The sequence below is a fragment of the Balaenoptera physalus genome (genome assembly GCF_965194825.1).
Source record: "Balaenoptera physalus genome assembly, chromosome: 4".
Lineage (NCBI taxonomy): Eukaryota > Metazoa > Chordata > Mammalia > Artiodactyla > Balaenopteridae > Balaenoptera > Balaenoptera physalus.
Genome location: NC_138891.1, coordinates 49,951,209 through 49,979,180, shown reverse-complemented (window position 1 = coordinate 49,979,180; position 27,972 = coordinate 49,951,209). Strand labels below are relative to the sequence as shown.

Genomic DNA, 27,972 nt, shown 5'->3' with positions numbered 1-27,972 from the left:
TTTAGAACTGAGTGACTGAAGTAAGTTTTTAAAAATTACCTAGGATTTTTACTGTATACTTATTAAAACTTATTTAGACATTTAGGTGTGGATTTTTAAAAAATCATGTCATACTTGTACATACATAAGAAGAAAAAATAAAAGCAGAAATTGATTAAGGTACTCTTAAAACTTCTTTACATTTAGAGTCTTAGCCTTCTGAATCATGTTTTTTTAATATATTTAAAAAACAATTTTAATTGTAGTAAAAAAACCCCACATAACATAAAAGTTACCATCTTAACCATTTTTAAGTGTGCAGTTCAGTAGTGTTAAATATATTCATATTGCTGTGCAACAGATCGCCAGAACTTTTTCATCTTACAAAAGTGAAATTCTGTACAGATTAGACAACACCTCCCTATTTCCCCCTCCCCCAAGCCCCTGGCAACCACTGTTCTACTATCTGTTTCTATGAATTTGACTGCTTTATATACCTCATGTAAGTGGAATCATACAGTATTTGCCTTTTTTATGACTGGCTTTCTTCTCTTATGTCCTCAAGTGTCATTCATGTTGTAGCATGTGTTATGCTTTTTAATAAAGTAAGTTTTGTGGAGAAAGAAAATGCATTTCCCTTTAAGAAGCAACACTGAAAATATGATTCACTCTGAAAACACTGGATCAAAAATTTTAAGGCCTTTGAAAGCATTCCTCAAAAATGCTTTAAAATATACGTTAAGCCTAAACCTCAGGATGGAAAAGAAAAAAAAGTATGCCTCACTTTTACAAAAACAAAAATTGCTTCAGTGCAAGAGAAATTACATGCCAAATATGTATTATCCTTGGAGTTTCATGGCAAGTAACCTTACCTATGATAATACAGTAAATATAATACAGTAACTACTCTATTAAATGCCAGCCATTAGTTTTCCCAGAGGGCTCTTAAATGAATGCCTCTGATCCTGGGAGGAGAGGCAAAACCCTGGTTTTTAGCTGCTGTAGTCTGGTTATGTTGTGATCTGAAAACTTCCCCAAATTCAGTTTCCAGGATTTACCTTCACAGAGTAAAACCCAGTGCAGAGACAAGGGGGAAGCCATTCTTAAAGCTCGAGTTGGTGTGGGAAGCCTGAGTCCTTGCACAAGTCTGTATATAAAGAGAAATTTCCCAAATACATTTTCAAAAAATTTCTTTTCTAAGCGTGAGCATGGTAACCTACTGCTTAACCCACTGTATATTAAGAAATATGCAGGTGCTCTCCCCCTTGTTCTCACAAGTCTGCCTTTCTCGCACTTGTTCCTTTTCTGATTCCCTGTTAGCTCTCAGTTGCTTCCTTCTCTTGCCTTCCTCTCCTTTCTGCCTTCCTTGTTCCCCACGGTATTTTGTTTCCTCCTCCGATCACTCGAGTCCTGTGTGCTTTCTGACCTTCCCTGGCTGCCTGGTCTTTCCCATCCTGCTCTGTGGTGTACTCATCTGCACGTAGAACCCAGCGGGGCCTCACCAGCTGGGTGGGGTTTCACTTGGGGAAATTACCACATCCTGGAGCACCATCCAGCAGTGTTTTCTTAAGACGTGGGAGTGGGAGTCACAGCAACTGGCGGGGGGGGGGGGGGAAGTAAAAGCATTTACTGTGATGGCTCTCCAAAGAATGGCAGTGTACAAACCTCCCAAAGGTGAAATTGAGTGAAAGTGACCATAGAGGTTAGTCTTGGGTGGGAGCCAGGGGACCAGTGAAAGGAAAAGCGCCCCCGGCGTGATGGTGGAATCAGGATGCGGCAGTCAGGGCAGCAGGTTGTGGCTGGATTCACAAGCTGAAGGTCTGTCTTTCCCACCCAACCTACTGAGGCTCGGTCAGCTATGGGGCTGTGGCTGGAACACTTGTCTGGTTTCCTTGCTGTCTGTTCCTGCATAAACCTGGTGGGCCGGATCCTGCTTCTAGTTTAGAGAAAAAAAAAAAGGATGCCCAGTTGTGACTTCTAAAATAGCACTCCGTGTGTATGGAACATTCCATCCCCCAAGCATGGAGGTGGGCTCTACAAAGTCATTTTGAGGATCCCCTGTGTGCAAAATGTTTCTTGAACCATTCTGGAACATTGTAAGACCTATTTTATAGGGAGGAAGCCATGAGCATTGTATCTTTAAGAATACCTATTAGGCCCTAGCCTAAGGACAGAATCTAAATTTTATTAACAGAATCTAAAATTTCATTTATAGTTTTATCCCTTTAGTTTAAGTCTTGAACCCTCCCTTAAAATGTAAGCAAATCCCCGGAGGGATTCATAGATTTACCCTTATGAATCTTGAGGCTCAAATCATACCAGAACTACCCCTAACCTCCATCCTCCATTCTTGCTCCAGGCAAACCAGAATTCACTCCTAGAGGCAACCCCAGCCTCCTTTAGATCTTCATACCTGGAAGCTTCTGAGCCTGATTTTTCTGACTGGGACACTTCCTTCTCTCTCCTCTTTTTAGCTATCTCAGTTCTTCAAAACCCAGGCAATGCCACTCATTGTTCAAAGGCTGTGCTCCAAGACAGGCTTGGTCCAACTGTGGGTTCCCTGACTATGTGGGTCTCTCCTCCCTGACAGCCCTTGCTCCAGTGTAACCATCTTTCCACCACGTTAAGACTTCAGTGACATGAGCTGTGTCTTGTTCATCATTGAATCTCTTAGCATCGAGAACAGTGAGTTCTGTTTATGGAGTGAATTAATTCTTTACTGCCAATGTGTTCAATTCTTTACTGTGTATCTATGGGGTGTAGGTCAAGGGCTGCAGTAGAGAAGGTGAGAATGCCAAGAGAAAAAGAAACGGTAAGCCAAGAGATGCAACTGGGGTCCCTGGATGCATACTCCTCTGGGCGACAGATTTGCAAAGGGCCAGACAGCTTAGAGGCATGCCGAGTGCTCTGACGCTATCTCTCCCGGAAGGTAACTTTAATTGACTGTTGAAATTTTAAAAGTATTGACACATTTAATGCACTTGCCAAAGTGGTATTTAATGAATTGTATCTCACAGTAAAATAAGGCAAAGTTTAAAACTCAAATTTGCTTTGGATTTGTATCTGCTACCATCTGTTAGTTCCAGGATCCTGGATTGCATCATTCTTATTTTTATGTTAAACACTACCAGCAATAAAAACAGAAAGTAAGGGGGAAATAAAGACAGGTGTAAGGAAGTTAGGATTTCACACGGGCTTGACAGACTCTTGTTTTCTTCTGAAATCCTAGAAAACAGAAAACCACAGGAAGATGGCTTATTGAGAAAGACACCCTTCAACTTGTCCATGAGTCAAACAGGGAACAAGAGTTCCTCAGATGGAGAAACTAAATCCCAGACTTCATTTGTCAACAAATGCATCAGGGGGTCAAAATTCAGGTCCCCCAAAGTTGAAAACAGAAAAGAGAGCCATGACCTTAAAACAACTGATTTTCGACCCAGCGACGAGACACCAAAACCTAATGAGTCTGTTCTAAACATTTATTTTGTTAAATGCTTTAAATAATTTGCTCATTTTCCTTTTTTGTTTTGGCCATGCCACTCAGCTTGCGGGACCCCAACCAGGGACTGAACCCGGGCCCCCAGCAGCGGCAGCGTGGAGTCCTAACCACTGGACCGCCAGGGAATTCCCCTCACTTTCCTTTTAAATTATCAAAAGTAATATGTTGCAGAAAGGTTTAGAGAAAAATACCCTATTTCCTTTCATTCTAGCACAAAGGGTCATTTCTTCAAGATTCTTTTCAGCCTTTTATTCATATACATGCATTTATGGTCAACGAACCAGTCAAACACTGACTATCTGCTATGTGCCAGTCACTGTTATTAGAAGTACAGCCATGAAAAAGAGAACATTTACGTACATAAAGAACCAAAAGCAGATGTAATTTCTGTGTGATAAGTCATATGTAGACAAAGCAGGCTGAGGATACAGAGAATGACGGGCTGGGGGTGCTATTTTAGATGTGGTTGGAAGGAAGGAGTCTCTGATTTGGTGGCATTTGAGCTGAGATCTGAAAGTCAGCCATGTAGAATGAATGAAGCCAGCTACACAGGTATTTGTGGGAGTAGTTTTCCGGGCAAAGGGATGTGTAAATGCAAAGGCCCAAGATGGGAGTGAGCCTGGAGTGCTTGAGAGCAAGCCAGGAGGTTAGGCATGCTGAAGCAGGATGAGAGATGGAGAGAGGATGAGAGTAGTAGGAGACCAGTCAGAGAGGTAGCTGGGGCCAAACGGACGTACTTTGTACAGTTATAAGAGCTTATAAAGCCCGCTTGATCTTACATGGAGCTGTGATCCTACTGAGACATATTATTATACTGGTCAGTTCTCATATTGTTACATGATGTTCATATGCCTAATTTTGACAGTGGCGTAATATTCCATTACATGCCTATGCCATAATTACTTAAGTTCCTTTTCTGCCCTTTAGTGAATATCTTTGGCTTTCCCTCTCCCCTATTTTCTGCTTTACTCTGTTTCAGCTAATCGGCATAAATTCCCAGAACAGAGATTACAAATACAAGGGTTATGAAAATATTGCCAAATCTCTCTCTAAAGTTATGTGTCATATACAATGCCGTCACTATATTATTAGATTAAATGTATTTTTAAAACACTTTAAACTTTTTATGCAAACATGTACAAAAGAAGAGAGAACAGTATGAGTCCCCATGACCACCTCCCTCTAACAATTACCAATCCATGGCCAATCTTATTTCATTTATACTTACCCTCGTGTCCGTCAGATTATTTGCACCAAATGCCAAAAATATCATTTTACCTGTAAGCAGATTGAATGCATTTTTGGAAGTAGAAAATTAAGAAGTCTACCTTTAAAAGAAGGCAATCAGAAAGTTGTTGATATTTGTTCTAAAGTATGATTTGGAGCTTCAGGAACATGGTTAATGGATACCCATGACCATGATTCAATTAACCGTGCAAGGCCAGTCAGCTGGTTATCCCAGCGGGCAACACCATGCGTGGCTTCTCCATTTCCCTTTCTCCCCAAATCCAGTGGCCCCTGGAGTCACGTGAATTCTGTCCTCCAAACAGCTCTGGGACCTCATTCCTCCTCTCCGCTGCTGTCCTGGCTTTCATCGTCTCTTGCCTGCACCACTGCCGCAGCTTTCTCCCTGGTTTCTCTACTCCTGGTCTTGCTCTATGGCCAGCCTGGCCTCCACACTGCTACCGGGTGCTCTTTCCAAACCACAGATACTGTGGTGTCTCTCACCGGTTTAAAATCCTTCACTGAGTCTTTCTTGCCTTGAAGAGAAAGTCTATACTCTCCAGCATGGTCTTCAAGGTGTTTGTGATCAGTTGAATATCTCTTCACAACCTCTGCCTTCCCCCCAATCTTATGTTCATCCTCTACTCCTGACATTGTGACTGACTGTTTCCTGAACTGGCCACATTCCCCCAAAGTGGGTCCCTGTGCCTAGAAAGACCTTCCCTTGTGGCATCCTCCCTCTGCACCCCTCCCCCATTTATCCCTCCCTCATGTCCACCCACCTGGCTGACTTTCACTCACCCTTTAAGGTGCAATTTATCTACCACGTTCACCTGGAAGCTTCCCAAGACCCACCCACTGGACTTTGGACCCTCTGGCTTTCTTGTCTGTCTGCTCCATCAGACAGGTAGCTCCTTGGCAACAGGAACTTGTTACCTCGGTTCCCTGTACAGCATCACCCATGTCACAAACATGTAAAAATGTTTCATGAAAGCATCGGGATTCTTGGTTGTAAACAACGGAAACAAACCCCTACAGATTTAACTTGGAAAAGAACCTAATGAGAAGATACTGTTTGGCTCACAGAATCACCTGAAGAAGCAAGAGCTCGGTTCAACAGTAAAGCAGCCAGAAAAGGCCCCGAATCACTCCATGGAGCTGCTTATGTGTGGTCACTTTGCACCCTCCACGGCATGCCAGCCAACCTGCATCAGCTTTGACTCATCTGTTTTATATATTGAGGTGTGACATAAGATATTTTTTGAAGGAAGGGTTTTATAGATTTAAAAAAAAAGAAATATATGGTCTGTAAGGAGATGCCCGGGGGCCTCATAAATTGGTACTCATATTTATACTTAGGTGGTTTGATAAAGATTTGTCATCTTGATTTATTTTGGTAATTGAGGAACTGTAAAACTAATATTCATTCGTTCGTTCAGTTATTTGTTCATTCAACAAATGTTTACAAAGTACCTCTGATGTAAAAGGCATTGCAGAGTCCCATCTTCCTGGGAGGCCTCAGTAACTTTAAGTCACTATGCTCCTGAGAAATGAACCAGGCAGGAATTATAATTTCCATTTTATAGATGAGTAAACCAAGGCTCAGAGAAGTTAAGTGACTTGCTTACCTGATGGACCCATGAGTTGAACCAGGTTTTCCAGTTGTGCTGCCTTGGACTTGCCAATCATATAAATATTACAGAGCTCCCAAGTAGGATGTGGTCTGAGAAGAGATTCCTGAATCTGTCAACTGGTTGGTGGGTGGACTGCACCCCACCAGCCTGCAAATCTTGTAGCTGCTCATCCTTGAGACCAAAGAAAAAGCCTGGAGACAACAGAGACATCAAAGTTCATTGGTTAAGGGGCATCTTACACAAAGGTCCTGGAGCAACACTCCTTCCGTGGATGGCCGGCAGCAGACAGGACATGGCAACAGCCTTCACTACTTGGTGGAGAAGGAGGCTACCATTTATAGGGGAACTGATGTCGGGTGGGCTCATCAGTTACCACGGAAACCAGCAGCAGGGGCAGGGGGCAAGCACGCAGGCAGTTACTGATTAAGCCCTATAATTAAGAGGATTGGATAGTCATGTGAGTGAAGCAGGGCCTGGTGGAACAGGGGATGGACAGAGAGCAAGAGAACAGCCATCTTGAATGGCCTGACCATATATAGGCCATTGGTGGTGACCTCTGAGAAACAATTTATTTGGCTAGGCGAGTGTGGCAACCAGAATGTAGAGGGTTAACTGGTAACTGTGGTGAAGAAATGGGGTCAGCAAGTACAAACCATTCTTTCCAAACATTTGACAGTAAAGGAAATGATTGACACAACAGTGGCTTGAGGAGAAAACAAAGAAAAAGAAGGTTTGGTGAGGCTGGAACTTGAGCACGATTGTAGGTTGAGCCTATGGAGATAAAAAGCTAAAAACCAAAAGAGAGAGCAATAAGATACAATGCAGAGAAAAAAAATTTTTTTTTTTTAATTTATTTTTGGCTGTGTTGGGTCTTCGTTTCTGTGCGAGGGCTTTCTCTAGTTGCGGCGAGCAGGGGCCACTCCTCATCACGGTGCGCGGGCCTCTCACTATTGTGGCCTCTCTTGTTGCGGAGCACAGGCTCCAGACGCACAGGCTCCGTAACTGTGGCTCACGGACCCAGCTGCTCCGCGGTATGTGGGATCTTCCCAGACCAGGGCTCGAACCCATGTCCCCTGCATTGGCAGGCAGATTCTCAACCACTGCGCCACCAGGGAAGCCCAAGAAAATTTTTTTAAGAACAAAAACTTTAAAAAGCACCTGCACATGATGGGCTTTGGAGCCGATTGCTCTGGGTTCAAATTCTGACTCTGCTGCTTACTGCTTAACAGTCTCTCTGAGTCTCAGTTTCCAAAGCTATGAAATAGTGTAATTGTGACTCTTTTCATTAAGTTTACACATAATGCCCTGTACTCACATCCTCCACCCACAACTCTCCTCACCCAAAATTAGGGTTGCCAGAAAAAATACACACAATATTTGGGACATACTTTTACTAAACAATGATTCCTTGTTTACCTGAAGTTTAAGTTTAATCGGACGTGCTATTTTTATTTTTCCTAAATCTGGCAACCCTACCCAAAACAAAATACTTTGTATCCAATGTACCATAATAAAAATTGAAGGCCAAAATGAAGAGGTAAACGGTAGGTGGATGATGCTGCCCCCTACTGGTAGAATATGGCAACACCAACCATCCCCACAAAGATGTACAGCCTGTCGGTGGTTTTCTTAAAAATAGCAAGCCACCAAGAAAACAAAACAAAACAAAACGAAAATAGCAAGCCACCAGACACACTGTGGAGGAGAGGGGGAGTTTTTATTATCCTGCTAATATTTTAGTCTAAATTTACTACTACTGTAATGCCACTATTTTTTCATTTCCACTGGTACTAATATATTTCTTTTTTGCTATGTGGTTGTATACGCTTTGTCAGGGGTAGTAGAGTATTACTGCACATTCAGAACTTATGCTTTCCTATTGGATTCCAGTATACTCTTTGCATGTGTTTTAAACTGTACATTTTCACTTACAAAACCTCTTTAAAGTCACTGTCAGTACATGCCTATTCATTTTTCCTTACAAAAGTACAATGTGTTTCACACGTGTCTTAAATGTTGACACATGCGGTAGGTAAAGCCCTGGTACATAGTAGGCACTCAATAAAATTATAGCTTTTTATTTTTATTTATTTAACTTTTAAAAATTGTAGTGATATCATGTAGTGTGGTATTATTACAGTGGAACTTGGTAAGGGTGCCACATAAAAAGTCCCTAATAAGGAGGACACATGAGGCTTTCTGAGTGTATTCTCTGGCAGGAGTTGAGGAAATACAAAAGCTCTCCCAGGGGCTACACTCTCCGGATGTGTCAATTGAAGGGTCTAGGAAATGAGCAGCGAGTGCTTCACTCGCTCCCTTTATCCATCTGAGGCTCATCAGTGGTGACTGCAGTGCTTCCCCTTCCTCACCTGTCTGGTTAGGAGGCCAGGACCCGGGCATACCCTCAGCATTGCATTCACCAAAGATGTTTGTGTATCCTTCCAGCAGCGCTGTCTTAAACGCTGTGCTAACAAGTTTACCTCTTTGTCCAGGAGCAAAGCTCCATCTACATGCAAGAAACCCAGGTCAGGCCACGAAAGAAAAGCCACTGAGTTCCTCAGGCTCCTTTGTAGGAAACGGGTCACTGGAGCGGCCAGTGTTGAGCACCGACCGCAGGAACAGAGGTCAGGTTTTGTCCCCTTCTGAGGTGAGGTTTCACAAGGGACCAGTTCAGCGTTGTTGTCCGTCTTCTCACTTGTGTTATGGCGATCATTATGCATCTTTAATACACTCTGTCATTCACAGCAAATTCCTCTTTATTTTTGTAATACAGCTAAGACTATCACTTCAGAAATGGAATGAAGATCCAGGATGGAGGAAAATGAGCCGCTCCTGCAGAAGCTGGGCAAAAACCCTGTCGACAAGTGTCTAGATAGGAACAACTGTAGACTAACAACAGCGGACGTGAGGGAGCCAGGTCTGTATGGAGTTGACCTTGCCCAGAGGCACAGAGGGCCTTTGGGCTGGGATGAGCAGGGAAAGTGCTCGGTCCTCACTTGGTAACCTGAGGTCTGCAGGGTGGCCCAGACAACTCAGGAAGCGCAGATGCAACGCTAATTTTTTTTTGTTTTAAACAAGTTAATTGATTCTTCCTCAAGCTTCAAAGATTTGAGCCGAGTTTAAGAGGGAGGTTTGTTTGTTTTTCCTGAGCAATTTTACTTCTCTACGGATTACCTCTAGCTCCCTGAAACACATCTGTTCCTGCACAGGCTATAAACTCATCCATAAAACTGAGCCCTGCTGGGAATTTAAAGGGGCATCTTGTTATCTGTGGAATGAAATCTATCACTGCCAGCAATTATTGCTCACACCTTTTTACACAAAAGTGCAACTACTGTTTGTGACACTCTAGCAGGAGTTTGGTTGCGAAGAACCATCTCCCCAACACCACTGTCACCACCTTTTTAAAAAACCCTCTTTTTTCAGATACCTTAAATCAAGTCTTTAATCAAATTAGGTGTGTCTACCAACAGAGGTATCAAAAGAACTGCGTTTTGAGTGAGGGGTTCTTGAGTATTTTAATTAAAATCCATGCCATTATATTTGAGACAGATCTCTTACGAGGGAGCTCTAACCATGCCTGTGATTCTCAAATGCCCATGTACATGTCAGAATCTCTTGCAGAACTTGTGGAAATGCAGGCACTTGAGTCCAACCCAAACCCACCGAATTGAAATCTTTGAGGGTGGGCCCCAGAAATCCTGTTTTTTTCCTTCTTAATATGTTCAATAGGCTTTCATACTTTATAAAGTTAGGATCATGGTGAACAAGATGAAGTTGCTAAAGTGCTTTGAATGCTAGTAGAAAGAAAACATATTTTTTGCCCCCAAGCATGTTTTTAGAGTTTCTTCGGAATTATGGAAGGTCAGGAATTGCTATGCCTGTAACTCTAGAAGCTCACCATGCAGCGTCTGACTGCTGCCACTATTTTAACATTCAAGACAGATGATTAAAAGCAAGCAAGCAAAGACACTTTCGCCCCTTGACTTTGGCATTTCCATTCTTAAGTCTTGTTGCTGCAGGAGATAAATATGACCTTTGAGAATCTTGTTCACAGAGAGTAACTTCAATTTTCATGAGCAATGGAGGAGACTCAGAGAAGGTTCTGGTCAAGGTTTGTGCCAGTCTAAACCTGCACATGTTGGCCCATGTAGGTATAACAGGAACTTTGTAAGGTGGTGACTCCCAGGTGATCAAGATAAGAAAGAAAAGGTAACGGGCACCCTCAGTCTCAGCGGTCCTGCCAATGGAGTATTCCCCAGACCTTCAGCCTGAGGGTCCAATAGGATGACAGGGTGACGGGTGTCAGGGGGTTTTGCAAAATAAAAGGACCAGTATACACATTACAGTGACAGTGGTAGTAACAGTCCTAGCAGTGGAATTACAATTTCCACTACAATAAAGGAGTACTTATGAAATCTTATGGAAACACCACTGCATTTTCAGAGTGCAGTTATTTGGTGGAAATAGAAAACGTCCCAAGAAACAGGTAAAGTAAATGTCACAGTGTCTCCAGTTGTGCGGCTGAGAGATCCCTGCTTTGTGGAAAGTCAGCAAGTCCACCCTCCTTCTATCCTCTTACAGAGCAACAGGCAGTGGACCCTATTTACTACAAATCACAAATTACACACACAAATCTGTTTTTTCTTGTGTTCACTTCTAGTTGCTTTGCTGCCTTCTCTCCCAGACTTGGAAAAACTGGATATTTCCTGGAATGATTTCATAGGCAGAACTCTCCATTTACTCATGCAGCAAACGCATCTTGTCAGCAAGTTAAAAATCCTGAGGCTGGGTAGCTGCAGACTTACTGCTGATGATATTCGAGCACTGGGTATGATGAATGCTTCCCTTAAGAGATGGCTTCCCTGGAAGGATCTTTGCAACCCAAACCCTCAGGGGCGAATTATCTGGGTCACCACCCCCTCAAGTGCCCATGGACAAGGATGAGAGCGCTGCCTGTATATGATGTGATACTGTGTTGAGCACTTGTATACCGTCTAAGGAGCTGTGTAACCTGCACCTAGCATCGTGCTAAGCCCTGGGATAGAGAAGGGAACAGGCTGACCAAGCCTATGTTCTCATGGAGTTTAAGTGGAGATAGTAACTGTAAAATTTGCTCACTTTGGGTTTGTTACCTCATCTGTAAATTAGAGGAGTTGGGATAGATAATAATTAAGTTCCTTTCCAATTCCAAAATGGTACTTCTCTCTTCTATTTTCCCATTCCCATTTTTAAAAAACTGATCAAAACAAGATTTTTCAGTTAAAAGCAATGATTTAAATAGGACTAGAACCTCAATTAAGTTAGTTTATAGTATATCAAACATTGGATAACATAGAACATAAGATAAAATTTGTCATGCTACTAACCCAGCTGCTTTACTGGGTTATGAATGCTGGGTTATCTAGAATGCTTGCTGGTTTTAGATGCAATTAATACTTTTTCTGTCTTCTTTTTGTCTGAAGTTTCTTATTTCGATCATGTATTTTGATCATTTACATCTCTGCAAAGATTTCTGTAAAAGCAACAAAATTTATGCCAATGTCTTCTCTCTAATCCTTCCCTAGAAAATGGGGGCCAGCTGATGTTTCCTGGTTCACCCTTCCTATAGCTAAGGGAAAACGTTATACATCTCAGAGCTGGCCTGATCCTTTCAAATCCTAGTCCCACTTCTAATTCTCTTTGTGACCATGGACAAAACACTTAAACTTTCTGAGCCTCAGTTTTATTATCTCTGAAAAGGGGTGATATCCACCTCAAAAAAAATTATTGGGAGCATTAAATAATTTCTGTAAAATACCTACTACGTGCTTGACACATAGTAGGTGCTCAATAATCGATAATTCTTTCTTTCGCTATTCCCTCATCCAAAATTACCTTTCTGTGGTTTTTCATGATCAATTTAGCCCCACTGGTTAGCAGCTGGTTATTGTGTACCAGGGTCTCAAATTTAACGTACTGTTACTCAGGCATGAAAAGAAGTATAGATTATTTTCTATGACTAATCTAATCTTTTTCATGATCCACCATCCTTAAGAAACCAGGAAGTGGAATTTCTGCCCTGGGACCCACTCTAAACTCATCTGGTCCAGGAGAGAGTCTGCACCCTTGTCACTAATGTTTTGTGTCCTTTCCCCTCTCACCAAGATTTTATCCTCTCTGGAAGGACTTCTGCATCCTCTCCACCAGGAGGGGCTTTCTTATCATCCATAGTCTGCTTAGCCTTAATGGCAGATGGAGTATAAGGAGAATAAATGGTTTACTGATAAGAAAACATAAATCAGGAGGCATTTCAACATTATTACACCTGTTACAATTACTTAGTGCAGGATTGCAAATGCCTAGGTCCTCCAGTGCCATATGCACTGCAGACAATCATGTACACTTTCTCCCTGATCCTGGGGATGCCTCAGGGCGATATATATCCATGCCCCTTTGACTGGCAATGGCATACAAAATGACACCTGTTTATCCCTGGCTTATGATATTATAACTCCTGGAGAATTTGCATTTTAACCTGGGGCTCCTGGACTCCAAAAACCTTAAACCATGGAATAAATAACCAGTGGCAGAAGTTCCAGTCCAGTACTGGATGGTGGAAGAGAGGCTTCTGGACACAGTGGACCTTCCAACACTCTTAACTGGTGCTGAAATTGACTCCAGACATTGAGAAAGTACATTAGTCATGTGTGCGGCTCACCATTCTGTTCTGCCCCCAAAGCAGTGAAAATTATTCCTAAGGGCTGATCTCCCCACAATTCCCCTGTTCTCTCCCAGCTTCCGCTCTGTAGCCCTCAGATGTTTCCTGTGTGAAATGGTATCAGAAATGTCAAGTGTCACCCCCCCTCACTGCCTCCTCCTCCACCCCAAGGTTGCATCACTGTTATGAGCTGCTAGTACCTGATGCTCTCTTACTGGTTCCACCCTGCCGTGGTTGGATCAGTTGTATGTGATATTCTTGATGTCAAAGTGAGCTTTTCCTCTGTGGTGGCCAGTGCCCGGCTTTGCTTCTACCTCTGGCCAATCTTCCTCTGGCCAAAATATAAACAGTGGTTACGCTGGGGAATAGTATTATGGGTGATTTAAATCTTCTTCATGTTTTATTTATTTTCTAAGTCTTTTACATTTCTGCCTCTGGCCAAGCTTCTCAGCAATGCTGATCCCCGGAGAAGGTGGTTGAGAGAAAGTAGACGGACTGGTAGAAATATTTACTACCATAAAAACAATTCGGTAAAACCACCCCTACTAACAGGTGGTCAGAACTCTGGAGGGACTAGACTTGCTGTGCCTGTACATGTAGAAGCTCACCCTGCTGGGAGTGGGCAAGAACTGGGTCCTTTTCTCCTCCCTGTTCCCTGGCATCTAACCAGTAGCTGGCCCGGCTTCAATACTCCGTAAACAATGGCTGTATTGATTTTGAAATGAATTCCCTGCCTTGCGGATTAGCGATCAACCTGATCTTTGGGCCATTTTGTAACAGGAGAAGCACTTAAAGCGCTGCCTGAACTTGAGTTGAATTTGTCCTGGAACAGTAAATTGGAGGAAACTTGCCTCTGATCCTCCAGACATTCCGAGAAGGAAGCAAGATACAAATGCTTGAGCTTGTGGACTCTGCCCTCACGTCAGAAGATGCGGCGTTTGTGGGTAAGTGGAATTTGGAAGAGTCCTTCCCAGGAAAAAAATGTGAAGGCACCCATGATTGGATAGCTTGGAAATCAACGTTGGCTGTGTTTTCTCTCACCCTGAATTGAAAGAGTGGTTCACTGTATCCCAGGTCACATGAAGATGTACCTCCCTCCTGCCTGCCCCAACTTTCACACCCTGCATCTTTACTGAGTTGTCCTTTGGATTTCCTTCCTTCCAGGTCAGTTGCTCCTTAGGCTGCAAAACCTTGAAGTACTTGATCTTTCTATTAACAGAAACATCGATGGCAGTCTCAACAGTATTGCTCAGGGATTAAAAAGTACCTTAAATCTGAAAGCCTTGAAGTTACATTCATGTGGATTATCACAAAAGAGTGTCAAACTACTGGGTGAGTTAGCAATGGCTAAAGTTTCTATATAACTTTATATTATACGGAAGTTTTAAGCTGTTAGGAAATACAACAAAATATAAACAGTGGTTATGTTGGGGAATAAGATTATGGGTGATTTAAATCTTCTTCATGTTTTATTGATTTTCTAAGTCTTTTACAGTGAGCATATACTTTCATGATTACAAAAATAATCTTTTAAAGCGGCTGACTCTGAAAACGCCAGGATATTTTAGGTCGGAGAGAGACACTGTGCAAAATAAGTGTGCTACTAAAGCTGTCCATTTTTCTCTTACTTTTGAAAATGCCAGCATTATTTTACGCTTAGTAGTAGGAAGGAATTGGTATTGATAAAAAGAACAGCTTCAGTGACATCTGTAGTTAAAATTTACTCTGCTATAGAGTATCCACATTAAAGAATAGGAAATGAAATGTGTTTCTATCCCTTCAACTTCTAGAGCCTGTGAAATCCTTCTCCCTGGCAGTTTGAATAAGTCTAGAATGCTATGACAGCACCAGTGCTCAAGGATAGCAGGGGAAGATTCATTAGTTGAAAGATTTTGATCAAAACCATTGACGATCAATGCAGATCACAGGGAGTGTGTATTTGAAGCCACTGTCAGGTCCGAAGGGGTAGATGGTACCAAGTGGACAGTTATCCCACTTTCTGGGCTTTTGTCAACATAGTGTACATATTGTCTCAGTCTCCCCTCTCCACACCTGCCCCCTCTCCTGCTCCACTCCTGCCGACCGCCTTGTAATATGTCAGAATGGGGTTCTGACCTTCTTTGTAGATGCTGCTTTTAGATACTTGTGTGAGCAGAGGACGCTAGACCTGTCCTGCAACAAGGAGATGAGTGGAGGGTTTGAAGACTCCCCGGGGCTGGCCACGCTCAAGCACGTGGAGGGGCTGGATTTTCACCAGTGCTCGCTGACGGCCGACGACACGGTGTCGCTGCGTAGGTACCGCAGAGCCGAGGAGGACTCCTGGAGCCTTGGCATGTGTTTGCAAACGTGGCAAATTTGAGATGTGCTGTTTATGAAGTTACCGGAAGGATCACATCATAAAAGTTTTGTGAATGCCCCAATATAGTATTTGGCAAATATTAAGTGCCCAGTAATTGTTAGTGAATCTAAACTCCTCCTATACACATCTGTAAAGGGTAGATGTGGCGCTTGAGGGAGAAAATTTTGAATTTATGTGGCTGTTTAGAAATGAATCTACTACTGTCACAAAGTGTATTACAAATAGGGATGTAGAAGGAAAGCCAAAATGAAGGGTGTTGAGTCTTTCTCGCTAATCAATGAAGCCGAGGCACTTAGATACAAATGAAGTTACAGAAAGTCAGTGGGACGGTGCATAACGGGTGTACATTACAACTTTAGGTCACTACGCTTACTTTCCTACCACAGACATAGTCCTGTAACCTGTAATGTATACGTGCAGTTTCCCCTAACAAACAGCAAGCATACTCTTGAGATTAAAGGTTTTATTCCGCCTGCAGCCACAATAAACCTTCAGAATGCATCCAGACTCTGACCATGGCTTACCATCGAGAGCTCTACTACCCTGGTCCAGCCCACTGTCACCTCATGCCTAGATTATTGCAGGAGTCCAGATGGTTTTCCTGCTCCTCTGTCGCTCTGACTGCATTCTCTGTTCCTTCCCCCCGTTGACTACTCCCGCCACAGCATGTGTGCAGACGCTCACGCAGACCAGCCATGCTCTGCTCTCCCTCCGTACTACCGGCTCCTCCTGCGCAGGGATGGGTTTTTTTTTTCAGTATCTCTCTGTTGCTCATGCACAGGGTCTGGCACATAGTTGGCAGCCAGTAAATGCTTGTTGAGAATGTGATTGATTGAATGAATCAATCAATAAAGAACGGGAAAAAGAATCTTTTGTTGTTGTTTTTAGTACAATTGGGGGAGAAAAACAGTAAAAATAGGTCTTTAGGTCTAATATTGATTTTTAGCCCTGCTAAGTTATTTCTTAGACTCTTATCCCTCAATTGGGGAAAATGAGAAGAGTTCAAGGCTTTCATGAAGATTTTAAAGTAGTAACCAATCCCTTTCTGAGCTCCAGGTGGAGACCGTGAGGTGTCACCATCCCCTTTTCCTTATGAATGTCGTACCTGTGGAGACACTCCTGAATTACCAATGCACCAGATTCCAACTAATGAATTTCCCCTGCTACAACTGTGTAACACGAACGTCCTGTCTCATCTTATTGCTCAGGGGAAGATTAAAGTGCTAGAGGATCTGAATTGTTAACGCTAGTACAACAGAGGGATTAGCCTCTCTTACCTAGATCTGCAGCCATGAACACGGGTAAATGGCCCCAGAAAGGTAATGGTTATTTAAAAACTGTAGTGAATTGCATTGTTCTCCTGCTTAATTTTGAAAAGATGGAATTGAAAATACATCCTGTTTATACCTTATGATGTTAAAGAATTGAACATTCTTTTATCTGATCATTCTCGATAGCTCCAAAGGAATGGAATTAGAGGTCATTTAGCCAACAACGTTTGATTGATCATCTAATTGTTCAAGGCGCTGTGCTGTAGGCTGAGGGAATTCACAGGCAGGAGCTTCAGTCTGGTGGGGGCAGTAATAAACCAAATACGTGGTGAAGTAAAAGGTGCTGGGGGCGTTAGAAGAGGGAGACACCACAGCAAGTACCTGCCCTTTTTTCCTTCCCTTCCCCTTCCTTTCTCCTGTCCTTCCCTCCTTCCACTAACATTTGTGCCTCTGATTTCCAGGCTCTGAGGCACACTCTGGGCACGAAGCAGCCCCTACACACAAAGCTCACCTTTGGGGAAGGAGGGCAGAAGACAAACACATACACAAACAAATCACGTAATGGGGGATGCTGGGAGGAAAAGAAAATAGGGAGATGTAATAGTGACCAAAGGGTTACTGTGGCTTTGGTGGCCCTGGAAGACTCTGAGGAGGTGAGCCAGCCCCACAGAGATCCCAGGATACTGCATTTCCCACATTGGAAAGAACTAGGGCAAAGGTCTGGAAGCAGGAAAAGCAGCAGAAAGATAGCGAAGCAGGGGTAACTCCTGGCACAGCAAGGGCCTTCAGGACCCCGTTCCAGTGCTGTTAGCCACAGATATCTGTTCTGATTTCTTGATTTCATTGCCTTTCTAGTACTTCTGACTTATAGTCTGAGAAAAGAATGATCGTATCAAACATTAATTGAGTAGTTAGTGTGTGCCAGGCACTGTACCAGGCACTTTACATATACCAAGTCGTTTTATCTTCCCATTGCCTCTGTGAAGTAGTATTGTTATTCTTCTTGAGAAAACTGAGGTTCAGAGAAGTTAAGTAACTTGTCCGAAACCACACAGTTCTTTAGTAGCAAATCCAGGATTAGAACCACCAGTTCTGTCTCCAAAGTCTTTGGTCTTAACTTCTAGCCTTGAGAGAGGCTTGGAGAAGAGCCCAAGCTGCATACTGGGAAGAATGGCTGGTGTGTATGTTGTGTGTAATTGTGTGTAAGGCAGGGCAGGAGTCAGAGAGGGAAGAGCTCTGCTTGCTGATCAAGAAGACTGTGGGACCCAAACACCCTGAAGACCCTTTGCGAGATGCTGCCTAAAACATGTCACTGTTGATGTTTTAATAGCCCAGGTTATGCCTTTTCTCTCGAGTTTTCAAGAATTGGATTTATCTGCCAACAGAAAGATGGGCAGCTCTTCTGAAAACCTACTCAGCAGGCTCTGATTTTTACCAGCATTGAAGTCATTGTTAATCAACAACTGTGCTTTGGAAAGTGAGACTTTTACTGCCCTGGGTAAGAGCATTCCCCAAATCCCTGCAGGCACTGGTACCAGAATATCTGAGAGGGGAGGCCTCTCTTTGCCTACAAATGAATTTCATTCCAAGGCTCAGCTGTAGGCAAAGTATTAATTTGTCTTTCTTTCAGGAAATATGCTCTCTTAAAAGTGACTTTCAAAACCACATGAATGATTTCTGGCATTGTAAATTTAACATTTAAAATTTAAAGTGTACACAGTTGGCCCTTTGTAACCATGGGTTCCAAATCCGTGGATTCAACTGACAGCAAATCGAAAATATTTGGAAAACAATTTCCGGAAAGTTCCAAAAAGCAAAACTTGAATTTGTCTCATTCAGGCAACAATTTACACAGATAGCATTTACATTGTAATAGGTATTATAGGTAATCTAGAGTTGATTTAAAGTATATGGGAGGATGTGCATAGGTTATACGTAAATACTGTGCCATTTTATATAAGGGACCTGAGCTTCCATGGATTTTGGTGTCTGCAGGGTGTCCTGGAAACAATGCCCCTGTGGATACGGAGGGACGGCTGTATAACCAGCTCTGAAGGCTCACGTTCCTGGTAACTTGTACAGTATAATTTGGAATTGCTGGAAAGGGAGGCAATTACTAGCGTGTGAGTCCAGCTGGCTGCTAGCACCTAGTCCCAGCAGGGTTTGTCATCTCTCTCAGGAATCTTGGCGTGCCTGAAGACCATGGATACAGCCCGGCCTACATCAGGGATTTACTAAACCTGACATTTCTGCCTATGCTGGGGCAAGGGCACTGTCAGCGAGTAGAGGGAGACATTTTGAGGCAAAGGGACTTTGCCCAGTTTTCCCAAATATACCACCCAGGCATCCAGCACTTTGAGCACATGGTGCCAGGGTTCCTCAACCACCTCCAGCTTCAGTGATTCCCTGGAGGGGCTCACAGATCTCACTGCTGAGATTTATTACAACAGAGGGATACAAAGCAAAATCAGCCAAGGGGAACATGCATGGGGCCGAGTCCAGAGGAAACCAGGCCCAAGCTTCCAAGATTCCTTTCCCGGCAGAGTCACAAGGACGCGCTCCGTTCCTGCAGCACGTTGTGACGACATGGTCTGAAATGTTTCCCGGGGAGGCTCGCCTGAACCTTCAAGTCCAGGGTTTTTAGTGGGGCTTAGTCATGCAGGCACCCTCTACGAAGCACATACCAAAATTCCAGGCTCACAGAAGGAAAGCTAGTGTCCAGCATAAATCATCTTATTTGTACACAAACATTGTAGGCACAGCGAACCACCCTTGTAAGTTAGGGAATGGTGACAACACTTCCAAATTCCAAGTTCCCAGACGTCAGCCAAGGGCCGACCTTGCCAGCAGGACTTTGTAAGAATAGTGGTCTCAGGCCTGCTAGGTTAACTCTGTTTTGTACACATGCACAAGACTAGTGTGGTTGGATTCTGGTGCTTCCGGGGTAACAGTGAAAACAGAGCCCTTCTCTCTGACCTTCCCTCAAGGGTTATGTCTGTTGACACTCCCTTAAAAATGAATTGTCCTATGGACCCGACAGGGCTATTATTAATGAAATGAATGCATTCTATTAATAAAAAATAACAAGTAGTTATTTATTAATATCTGTCAATAAAAATAAGTACATATAATTTATCCCAAATTCTAAGAACTCTCTATTTAGGGTACTCTTGCTCTCCTTTTCAGCCCAAGTATTCTGTTCGACACACAGGGTCTTGGTCCTTGCCAGGTACTGCTCCCAGCGCTCCCCCAGCACTGCTCATCTCATTGGCCACGTGTCTGCTAGGCAAAGTTATGATGATCAGAAGGTTAGGTGTATTAAATTCATTTTTTACTTAAGATATTTTCAACTTATCGGGACGTAACCCCACCATAAGTCAAGGGAGACCTGTTTAATTCAATTTGAATTAAGAAGTAAATCAACAATAAAAAAAAAAGAAGTAAATCAAGTAAGTACATATTTCTCTACATCACTTTGAGAAAAGAAAGTTCAATTTCTTATTGATAGGTCTCTGTACCATAGGAGTGGGAGGGTTCTCTTGTTAGATATTATAAAAAGAATATATATCTACCCCTCAAACATATATTATTTTTTAGAAAGAAGGCAGAAGAGTTTAAAATGTAATTAATGGCTATACCTAGTGGATAAGTTGCTCTGGTTAATTTTAATGTTAGGGGAAACCGAGAACTAAGCAGAAAATCTTTGAATTTCCTTTAAAAATCTTTCCAGTATACACTATCTCCCTTCTTTGTCTCTGTTAACTGCAGTTAAGTAAACACAAATACATTTTGGTGTTTCAGAGTTCTGGGGAGGTTTGGCCTTGTCTCTGAATTTCAACAGCGACCAGGACATGTAAAACCAGGACACACTCTGGAAATCGTGACTAGCTGTGAAAACTGTTCGTCTCTTTCTCCCTCTTAAATGTGAAGTGAAGGAAAGAAATCTCAGTCAATGGTGAATTCCATTTAATCACGTTTTTAAATTATTTATTTATTTATTTATTGGCTGCGTTGGGTCTTCGTTGCTGCACGCGGGCTTTCTCTAGTTGCGGTGAGCTGGGGCTACTCTTTGTTGCGGTGCGCGGGCTTCTCATCGCGGTGGCTTGTCGTTGCGGAGCACGGGCTCTAGGCGCACAGGCTTCAGTAGTTGTGGCACGGGGGCTCGGTGGTTATGGTTCCCGGGCTCTAGAGCGCAGGCTCAGTAGTTGTGGCGCACGGGCTTAGTTGCTCCGCGGCATGTGGGATCTTCCTGGACCAGGGCTCGAACCCACGTCCCCTGCATTGGCAGACAGATTCTTAACCACTGCGCCACCAGGGAAATCCCCATTTAATCAACTTTTACTTTTCTGAAGTTTCCAACATTTCTCCCAAATAAAAATAGACAACATAAATTGAGGCCATGAATTTCAGGCAGGAGAAACGGTCTCTACAACTGTCTTAACGTCACTGATAGTAATATGTTGCCCTAGCCTAGGTTCCTCAGATTCAAGGCTTATGACCTCTAAGGAAACCTAAATTATTGCTATTCTTATCACTGTCAATTTCAGCTGAAGCCTCCATTCACCTCCCTGCTCTGGAAATAGTCAACCTTTCTTGGAATAAGTGTGTTGGCAGCAACCTAAAGCTGCTCCTGGAAACGCTAAAGCTTTCAACGTCCCTTCAGGTGCTGAGGCTGAGCAGCTGTTCGCTGGTGACAGAGGACGTGGCTCTTCTGGGTTTTACCTACTGGTTTCATCCAAAGCAGTCCTGGCACTCAGGGCCCAGTGTGCCTGCCCTGCCAGTCCAGAGGAAGGGAGGCGGAGAAGGCAGCGAGGCCAGGAGCTAAGCCCTCTGTGCAGCTTTCCTGCTCCCTGACATCTGCTTAGGAGAGAGCTGGTTGAAACAGATAAGGGCAATTCTAAAACCAAAAAGACAGTGGAGAGTGTTTCATAAAAGGAGATGGAGGAATTTCCCTGGCAGTTCAGTGGTTAGGACTCCATGCTTTCACTCCCGGGGGCGAGGGTTCGACCCCTGGTTGGGGAACTAAGATCCCACAAGCCACAAGGTGCGGCCGAACATTAAAAAAAAAAGAAGAAGAAGGAAAAAAAGGAGATAGACATAGATATGGTGGTCGAAGAAGGAGGATTACCTGATGTAGAATAGAAAGTTGGAACACTGGATGTGGATGGGTGAGGCTCCTTGTCCTTGAGAGGTGTGTGCGTGTGTGGATTGTGTTTACGCCTGTACCCACCTTGGCTCAGCTGGGTGCAGTTTTCTGTGTTCACCTACTGTTTCCTGTGGATAAATTATGCATAAGCAAACAAGAAATTTGTGTTATGCTCACACTGTTCTCTGATATTTCAATCTAGTTGGAACAGATATGTGTTTTCAAAACAAGTGTTATGGCCAAACACTGTAATTAGAAGATGTGGACAAATCATTGTGATTTTCTTTTGCATTTCCCTAATGACTAATGATGGTGAGCATATTTTTATGTGTTTATGTGTTTATCTGTGTTTATCTGTAAACTGTATATATTCCTTGGTGAAGTGTCTGTTCTAATCTTTTGCCTAATTTAAAAAACTGGATAGTTTGTTTTCTTCTTAATGAGAGTTCTTTAGATTTTCTGGATACAAGTCTTTTATCAGATCTATAACTTACAAATATTTTCTCTCAAGTCTGTAATTTGTCTTCTCATCCCCTTAACAGTATCTTTTGCACAGCACGACTTTCAGTTTTGTTTTGTTTTTTTAATATTTATTTATTTGGCTGTGCTGGGTTTTAGTTGCGGCATGCGGGATCTTCGTTGCAGGGTGAGGGAGCTTTTAGTGTGGCATGCAGGATCTAGTTCCCTGACCAGGGATCAAACCTGGCCCACTGCATTGGGAGTGCAGAGTCTTAACCGCTGGACCACCAAGGAAGTCCCAAGACTTTCAGTTTTGATAAAGATCTATTTATCTATTTGCTAATTTGTTGGATAGAGCTTTCTGTGTTGCATCTTAGAACTTTTTGCAAAACCCAAGTTCTCAAAGATTTTTCCTAGGTTTTCTTCTAAAAGGTTTACATTTACATTTTACATTTTGACTTATCCATTTTGAGTATTTTTGTACAAGGCGTGAGATATGGGCTGAAAATATTTTTGCATATGACAGCTCAATTATTCAAGCACCATTAGTTGAAAAGGCTCATTGAATTGCCTTTGCATTTTTGTCAGAAATCGACTGGCCAGTTTGTGAGGGTCTATTTTTGGTCTGTTCTGTTCCATTGGTCTATGCATCTATTCTTTTACTGATACCATACTGTCTTGATTACTAAAGCTTTATAGTAAGCCTTGAAATCAGGTAGCATGGGCATTCTGACTTTGTTCTTCTTTTTCAAAATCATTTTGGTTATTCTAGTTCCTTGACATTTCCATATAAATTTTAGCATCAACTAGTCAATATCTACAAAAAATCCCGCTGGAATTTTGATTGGGATTGCACTGAATCTATAGGTAAATTCAGGAATTCAGGAAAATTCAGGAAATGACATCTTAACTATATTGAGCACTCCTATCCATGAACACAGTATATCTCTCTTTTTATTTAGGTCCTCTTTGATTTATTTCATTGGTGTTTTGTAGTTTCTACCATGCAGATCCTGCATATATTTTGTTAAATTTATATCTAAGTATTTAATTTTTTGGTGCTATTATAAACAGTACTGGTTTCTAAATTTTGATTCCCAATTGGTCATTGCTAGTATGTAGAAATACAATTGATTTTCATATATTGACATTTTATACTGAGACCTTGCTAAACTCATCTATTAGTTCTATGAGATTTTTGGTAGATGTTGTAGGATTTTCTACATAGGCAATCATATCATCTATAATTAGAGTCAGCTTTATTTCATCCTGTCCAGTCTCTATACCTTTTATTTCTTTTTCTTGGTTATTTAACTGGCTAGGATTTCCAGTAGATGTTGAATGAGGTGAGGGCAGACATCCCTGCCTTGTTCTCAATATTGGGGGGAGAGCACTCAGTCTTTCCCATTAAGTATAATGTTAGCTATAGGTTTTTGTTTGTGTTTTGTAGATGTGCCCTTTATCAGGTAAAGGAATCCTAATCTGGCTAGATTTCTTATAATGAATTGAAGATATTTTGTTGAGGATGTTTGTGGCTATGTTCATGAGAGATAATTGCCTAATAGTTTTTTTGTAATATCTTTGTCTGGCTTTGGTATCAGGGTAATAATGACCTCAGAAAATGAGTTGGCAAGTGTTCCTGCCTCTTCTATTTACTGGAAAGATTTTGTAGAATTGATATTATTTTCTCATTAACTTGAAACTTCATAGAATTGACCACTGAACTTGTCTAAACTTGGAGTTTTCTTTGTAAGAAGTTTTCAACTACAAATTCAGTTTAAAAAATAGATATAGCACCATTCAGGTTATCTCTTTCTTCTTGAGTTTTGGTACTTTGTGTCTTCCAAGGAATTGGCCCATTTTACTTAGGTCGAATTTATGGAAATAAAGTTGTTTTCTTATAATCCTGTTAATGTTTGCTAATCACTCTGACTACTTCTTCTGTGATCTCTTTCCTCTTCAACCACCTGCTGGAGAAAATTCTCTGCTTTTAAAGGGCTCCTGTAAGTAGGTTAACCCTGCTTGGGTCTGCGTTTCTTAAACTCAGGTGTGCCATGTAATATAACCCAATCATGGGAACCCATCATATACACAGTCCTAGGAATTAGGGTTGAAATCTTGGGGTCACCTTAGAATTCTGATTACCACAAGAGGTTTATCAATATTATCAATCTTCTCAAAGAGTAAGCCTTTGGTTTGTTTTGTTTTCCTGAACTGGACACCATTAAACATATTTAAATTATTTCATTTAAAGTTATTAAAATTTGCTTCTTCCATTTTTAATTTTTTTGGTCTGCATCATATTTTATTAATCATAGCTCCAGCCATTATATATTGTTTCTTAATTTTTACTACTAGGTTTTCTTCCTCAGGTCAAATTTATACTTTTACATTTTTTCAAGGGTATTTTTTCCTTCTTTCAATTTTTAGTCAATAACAAGTATTGCTGTGTGTGGCTTTAAGCATTGCCATTTAACTGTTTTGATTATTTCTAATAGAAACTTTAAGAATTTGTTAATCACTTGTAGTTTGTGTTTTATTCTTTTGTAAAGAACAGCATTGGTTTTTTCATATAGTAAGCTAAAAATAGTATTTTCATGACCTATGATACTATTACCCAGATTTTTAAAAATATAACGCACATAAAATACTAAAATATAATAAATAGAGTACACACATCATTGGAAAATTCAAATAGTATAGGAAAGGTAAAACAATGTCTGAGATTTGCTTTAAAATACTAAAAAAACAAACAACACAAAGTAGGGGAAGGGGACTGGATGAGCCAAGATCAGTGTAATGAAAATAGCATTGAAGCTGATTGATGGGAAGATGGGAGTTCTCACTCCTATTCCATCTACTTTTTATATGTTTGAAAATGTCTGTAACAGAAAACTTGCTAAAGGGAAAAAGCATGCACATTATCTTTAACACTTAGCTAGGTCCTGAGAACATGGTGAGTAATGTTCCGAGACAGAAAGATAGGAAGGGACATGATCAACATGAACACCTAGGGACCAAATGCAGCTGTTGAGTGTCCTGACTGGGATGATGAAAATGATGCGGACGGAGCATCCCACTTGGTGTGGAAGCCATGATGTGTGAGGAATGATTGAAGGACCAGGGCGTGTTTAGGCCTACAGGGGGGACATTTGAGGGGACCTGACTGTTGTCCAACACTGCATGGTTGGCACAAGGAAGGTTCCCAGCAGGAACCAGCAGGCTGAGGTGGGCAGTGGGGAAAGTCAGATAGGGCCTAGAGGCATGGTTTCCTCCCACTGAGAGTTGCTTCCCTCTGTTGGGGCAACCTGAAGAGGGACTTCTGGCAGAGTTGGGCTGGTCCCCAGTAGAGAAGCTGTGAGAGGGATTTCTCTCTGATCATCGATCAGGTTGAATGAGGAGCCTTCCAAGGTCCCTTCCAACTCTGAGATTCTACACATCTCATCTCTGTAATCCATTCCTGTTTTTGGCTGAAAAGGGAAGCATGTCCTGTCTGCTTTGGCTGTCTCTCCTAGCTCCTTTTCTTAGCTCCATCATTAACTGTTATTTATTGAGAGCCATTTTGGGTAGTACTGTGATATGTGCTATTCAAAGGAAAACTTGATCCATGTATTAAAGTCTCTAATTGACCCATGAATTAGAAATTATCCAAGCATATTTTGCCCATGGAAAGTGCTCAATTAAATAACTGTTGAATGAAGAATGAATAAGCAATGAATAATTAAACAGCATTAAACAGCAAGAAAACTATTCAGAAATGGTCCTGAGTTAAAGCCAGTGAGCCATGACTCTTCACCTTTAATTAGAGAAAGTCTGCAGTAAGAGTTGGGACTCCAGTGGAGCAGAGAGCAGGAACTTGACAAAAAAGACACTCTTTGGTATGGGATTTGGAAAGAGAAAGAAAAATCCATTTTCAAGCTGTACATGAAATGCAGAGAGGAAATTTGTTACTAGAGTAATTTCAGATGCCCTGAATAAAACTGCTAGCTAATAACATTTCATTACTAAGTATCACTCTTGTCATTACGAATCCTGGAGCTACTGTGTTGTGTTATTGGAAGTGGGAAATGGTCACACTAGAAAGTATCCTTGGCTTTTAGCATTTAGAGTGATTTTGTTTTTCAGCATCGGTAATCCAGACAGGTCACCTGGCCAGGCTGCGGAAGCTGGACCTGAGCTATAATGACAGCATCTGTGATGCAGAATGGACCATCTTCTGCCAAAACCTGTGGCTCCTCAAAGAGTTAACCGAGCTGGATATTAGCCTTCAGCCATCAGCTTTTCGGGAGTGTGGACAATGGTTTAGACACTTGTTATGTGCCGTGACCAAACTTCCTGAGATCACCGAGATAGGAATGAAGAGGTGGGTCCTCCCAGCCTCACAGGAGGAAGAACTAGAAAGCTTTGACCAAGATCACAGAAGCAGCATTCACTTTGACCATGGTGGGTTTCAGTAAGCTGACTTCTCGAGGCTCAACTAAGCTACACACCATCCTAAGGGGGAAGAAAAGAACAAGAGTGAATCCCGGTGAAATCAAGGAGTACCAGCTTCTGGGCTGTTTGGTGGGATTTACAGTACAAGAGCTTTGTAAATATATATTGTCTATAATAATCTAATGTGAGCATGTCTTTATCCTCTATTTTATAAAACAAGAATGACATTTTTCAATGGATTTTCATTTGTTTTGATATATAGTTAGTTCACTTACTGTTTAGAAGCCCTGACAAAAGCGCTTAGATTCTGGTACTGCATCTCCTTTTTTCTTGCCCTGGAATTTTCTGCCTCTCTTTTCCTAAATATTTTAAATATAAGGGTGTGTGTTTATGAGTATGTGTGTGTGTGTGTGAAATTCTAATGTGAAAGGCACTAACTGTGGAACATTTTCATGTTATCTTTACCATTATATGTATCTTAATGTGGTCCACTCACATTTTTATCAGAAAGTATTCCTTTCAGTGGTTTATTATTTTATGTTCTCTTGGCTTTTATCTCAGATATAAACCATGAACACTAATAATGGCCACTGACATACAAATCTTCATTAAAAGTGGTCGAAAATTCAAAACCCAGTATCAAAAAATACCTTGTTAAAATAAAGTAAAATATTTTGTTGCTAAAATAAACAAATTAACATATTACCTCTGAGCATTTCCTTGACATGGAATTTGCCACATACAACCTACTTAACTCATTAAGGTTTCTGTGCTGCTCTAAGTGATTTTTGGAATTTTTTATTTTTCTCTTACTAGAGCATGAAATTCACTGCATGGCAGAAGGGTCTGTTCACACACTTCTATTCTGATATGCTCCAGCCAAGTTAGGTTTTGCTTTCTTCTTGCTACACTAATAATTCATATTGCAATCATTGCTTGAAAGACACGTAGAATTTGAAATCAATACCACTCTAAAAGAAAAAGTCCTCATGGGAATTCCCTGGCAGTCCAGTGGTTACGACTCGCTGCTTTCACTGCTGTTGGCCTGGGTCCAATCCCTGGTCAGGAAACTAAGATCCCACAAGCCATACAGTGTGGCCAAAAAAAAAAAAAAAAACAGGAAAAGTCATCAGGGTGAAGAGGTCTTGAGTGGTATAAATGGGGATGTTTTAGGCAATGATTCTTCACTTCTTTGGGCATTCCCATGAATTCCATGAACACCTGTGCTCATGCAAAAACCTATGAACAAATGTTCATAGCAGCTTTA

The 27,972-nt window shown here is 41.8% G+C and overlaps 1 protein-coding gene across 1 annotated transcript; it reads left to right on the top strand.

Annotated features, from left to right (window-relative positions):
- The first annotated feature begins 172 nt into the window (after positions 1 to 172).
- LRRC31 (leucine rich repeat containing 31) lies at positions 173 to 27,933 on the top strand. Its single transcript, XM_082459083.1, is given in 13 exon segments — positions 173 to 3,447; positions 9,103 to 9,135; positions 9,139 to 9,253; positions 11,000 to 11,167; positions 13,817 to 13,870; positions 13,873 to 13,980; positions 14,201 to 14,368; positions 15,163 to 15,327; positions 17,997 to 18,091; positions 18,095 to 18,164; positions 21,214 to 21,381; positions 26,397 to 26,725; positions 26,729 to 27,933. Coding segments are annotated over 13 exon segments (1,680 nt in total). The 5' UTR covers positions 173 to 3,264; the 3' UTR covers positions 26,753 to 27,933.
- Positions 27,934 to 27,972: the final 39 nt, after the last annotated feature.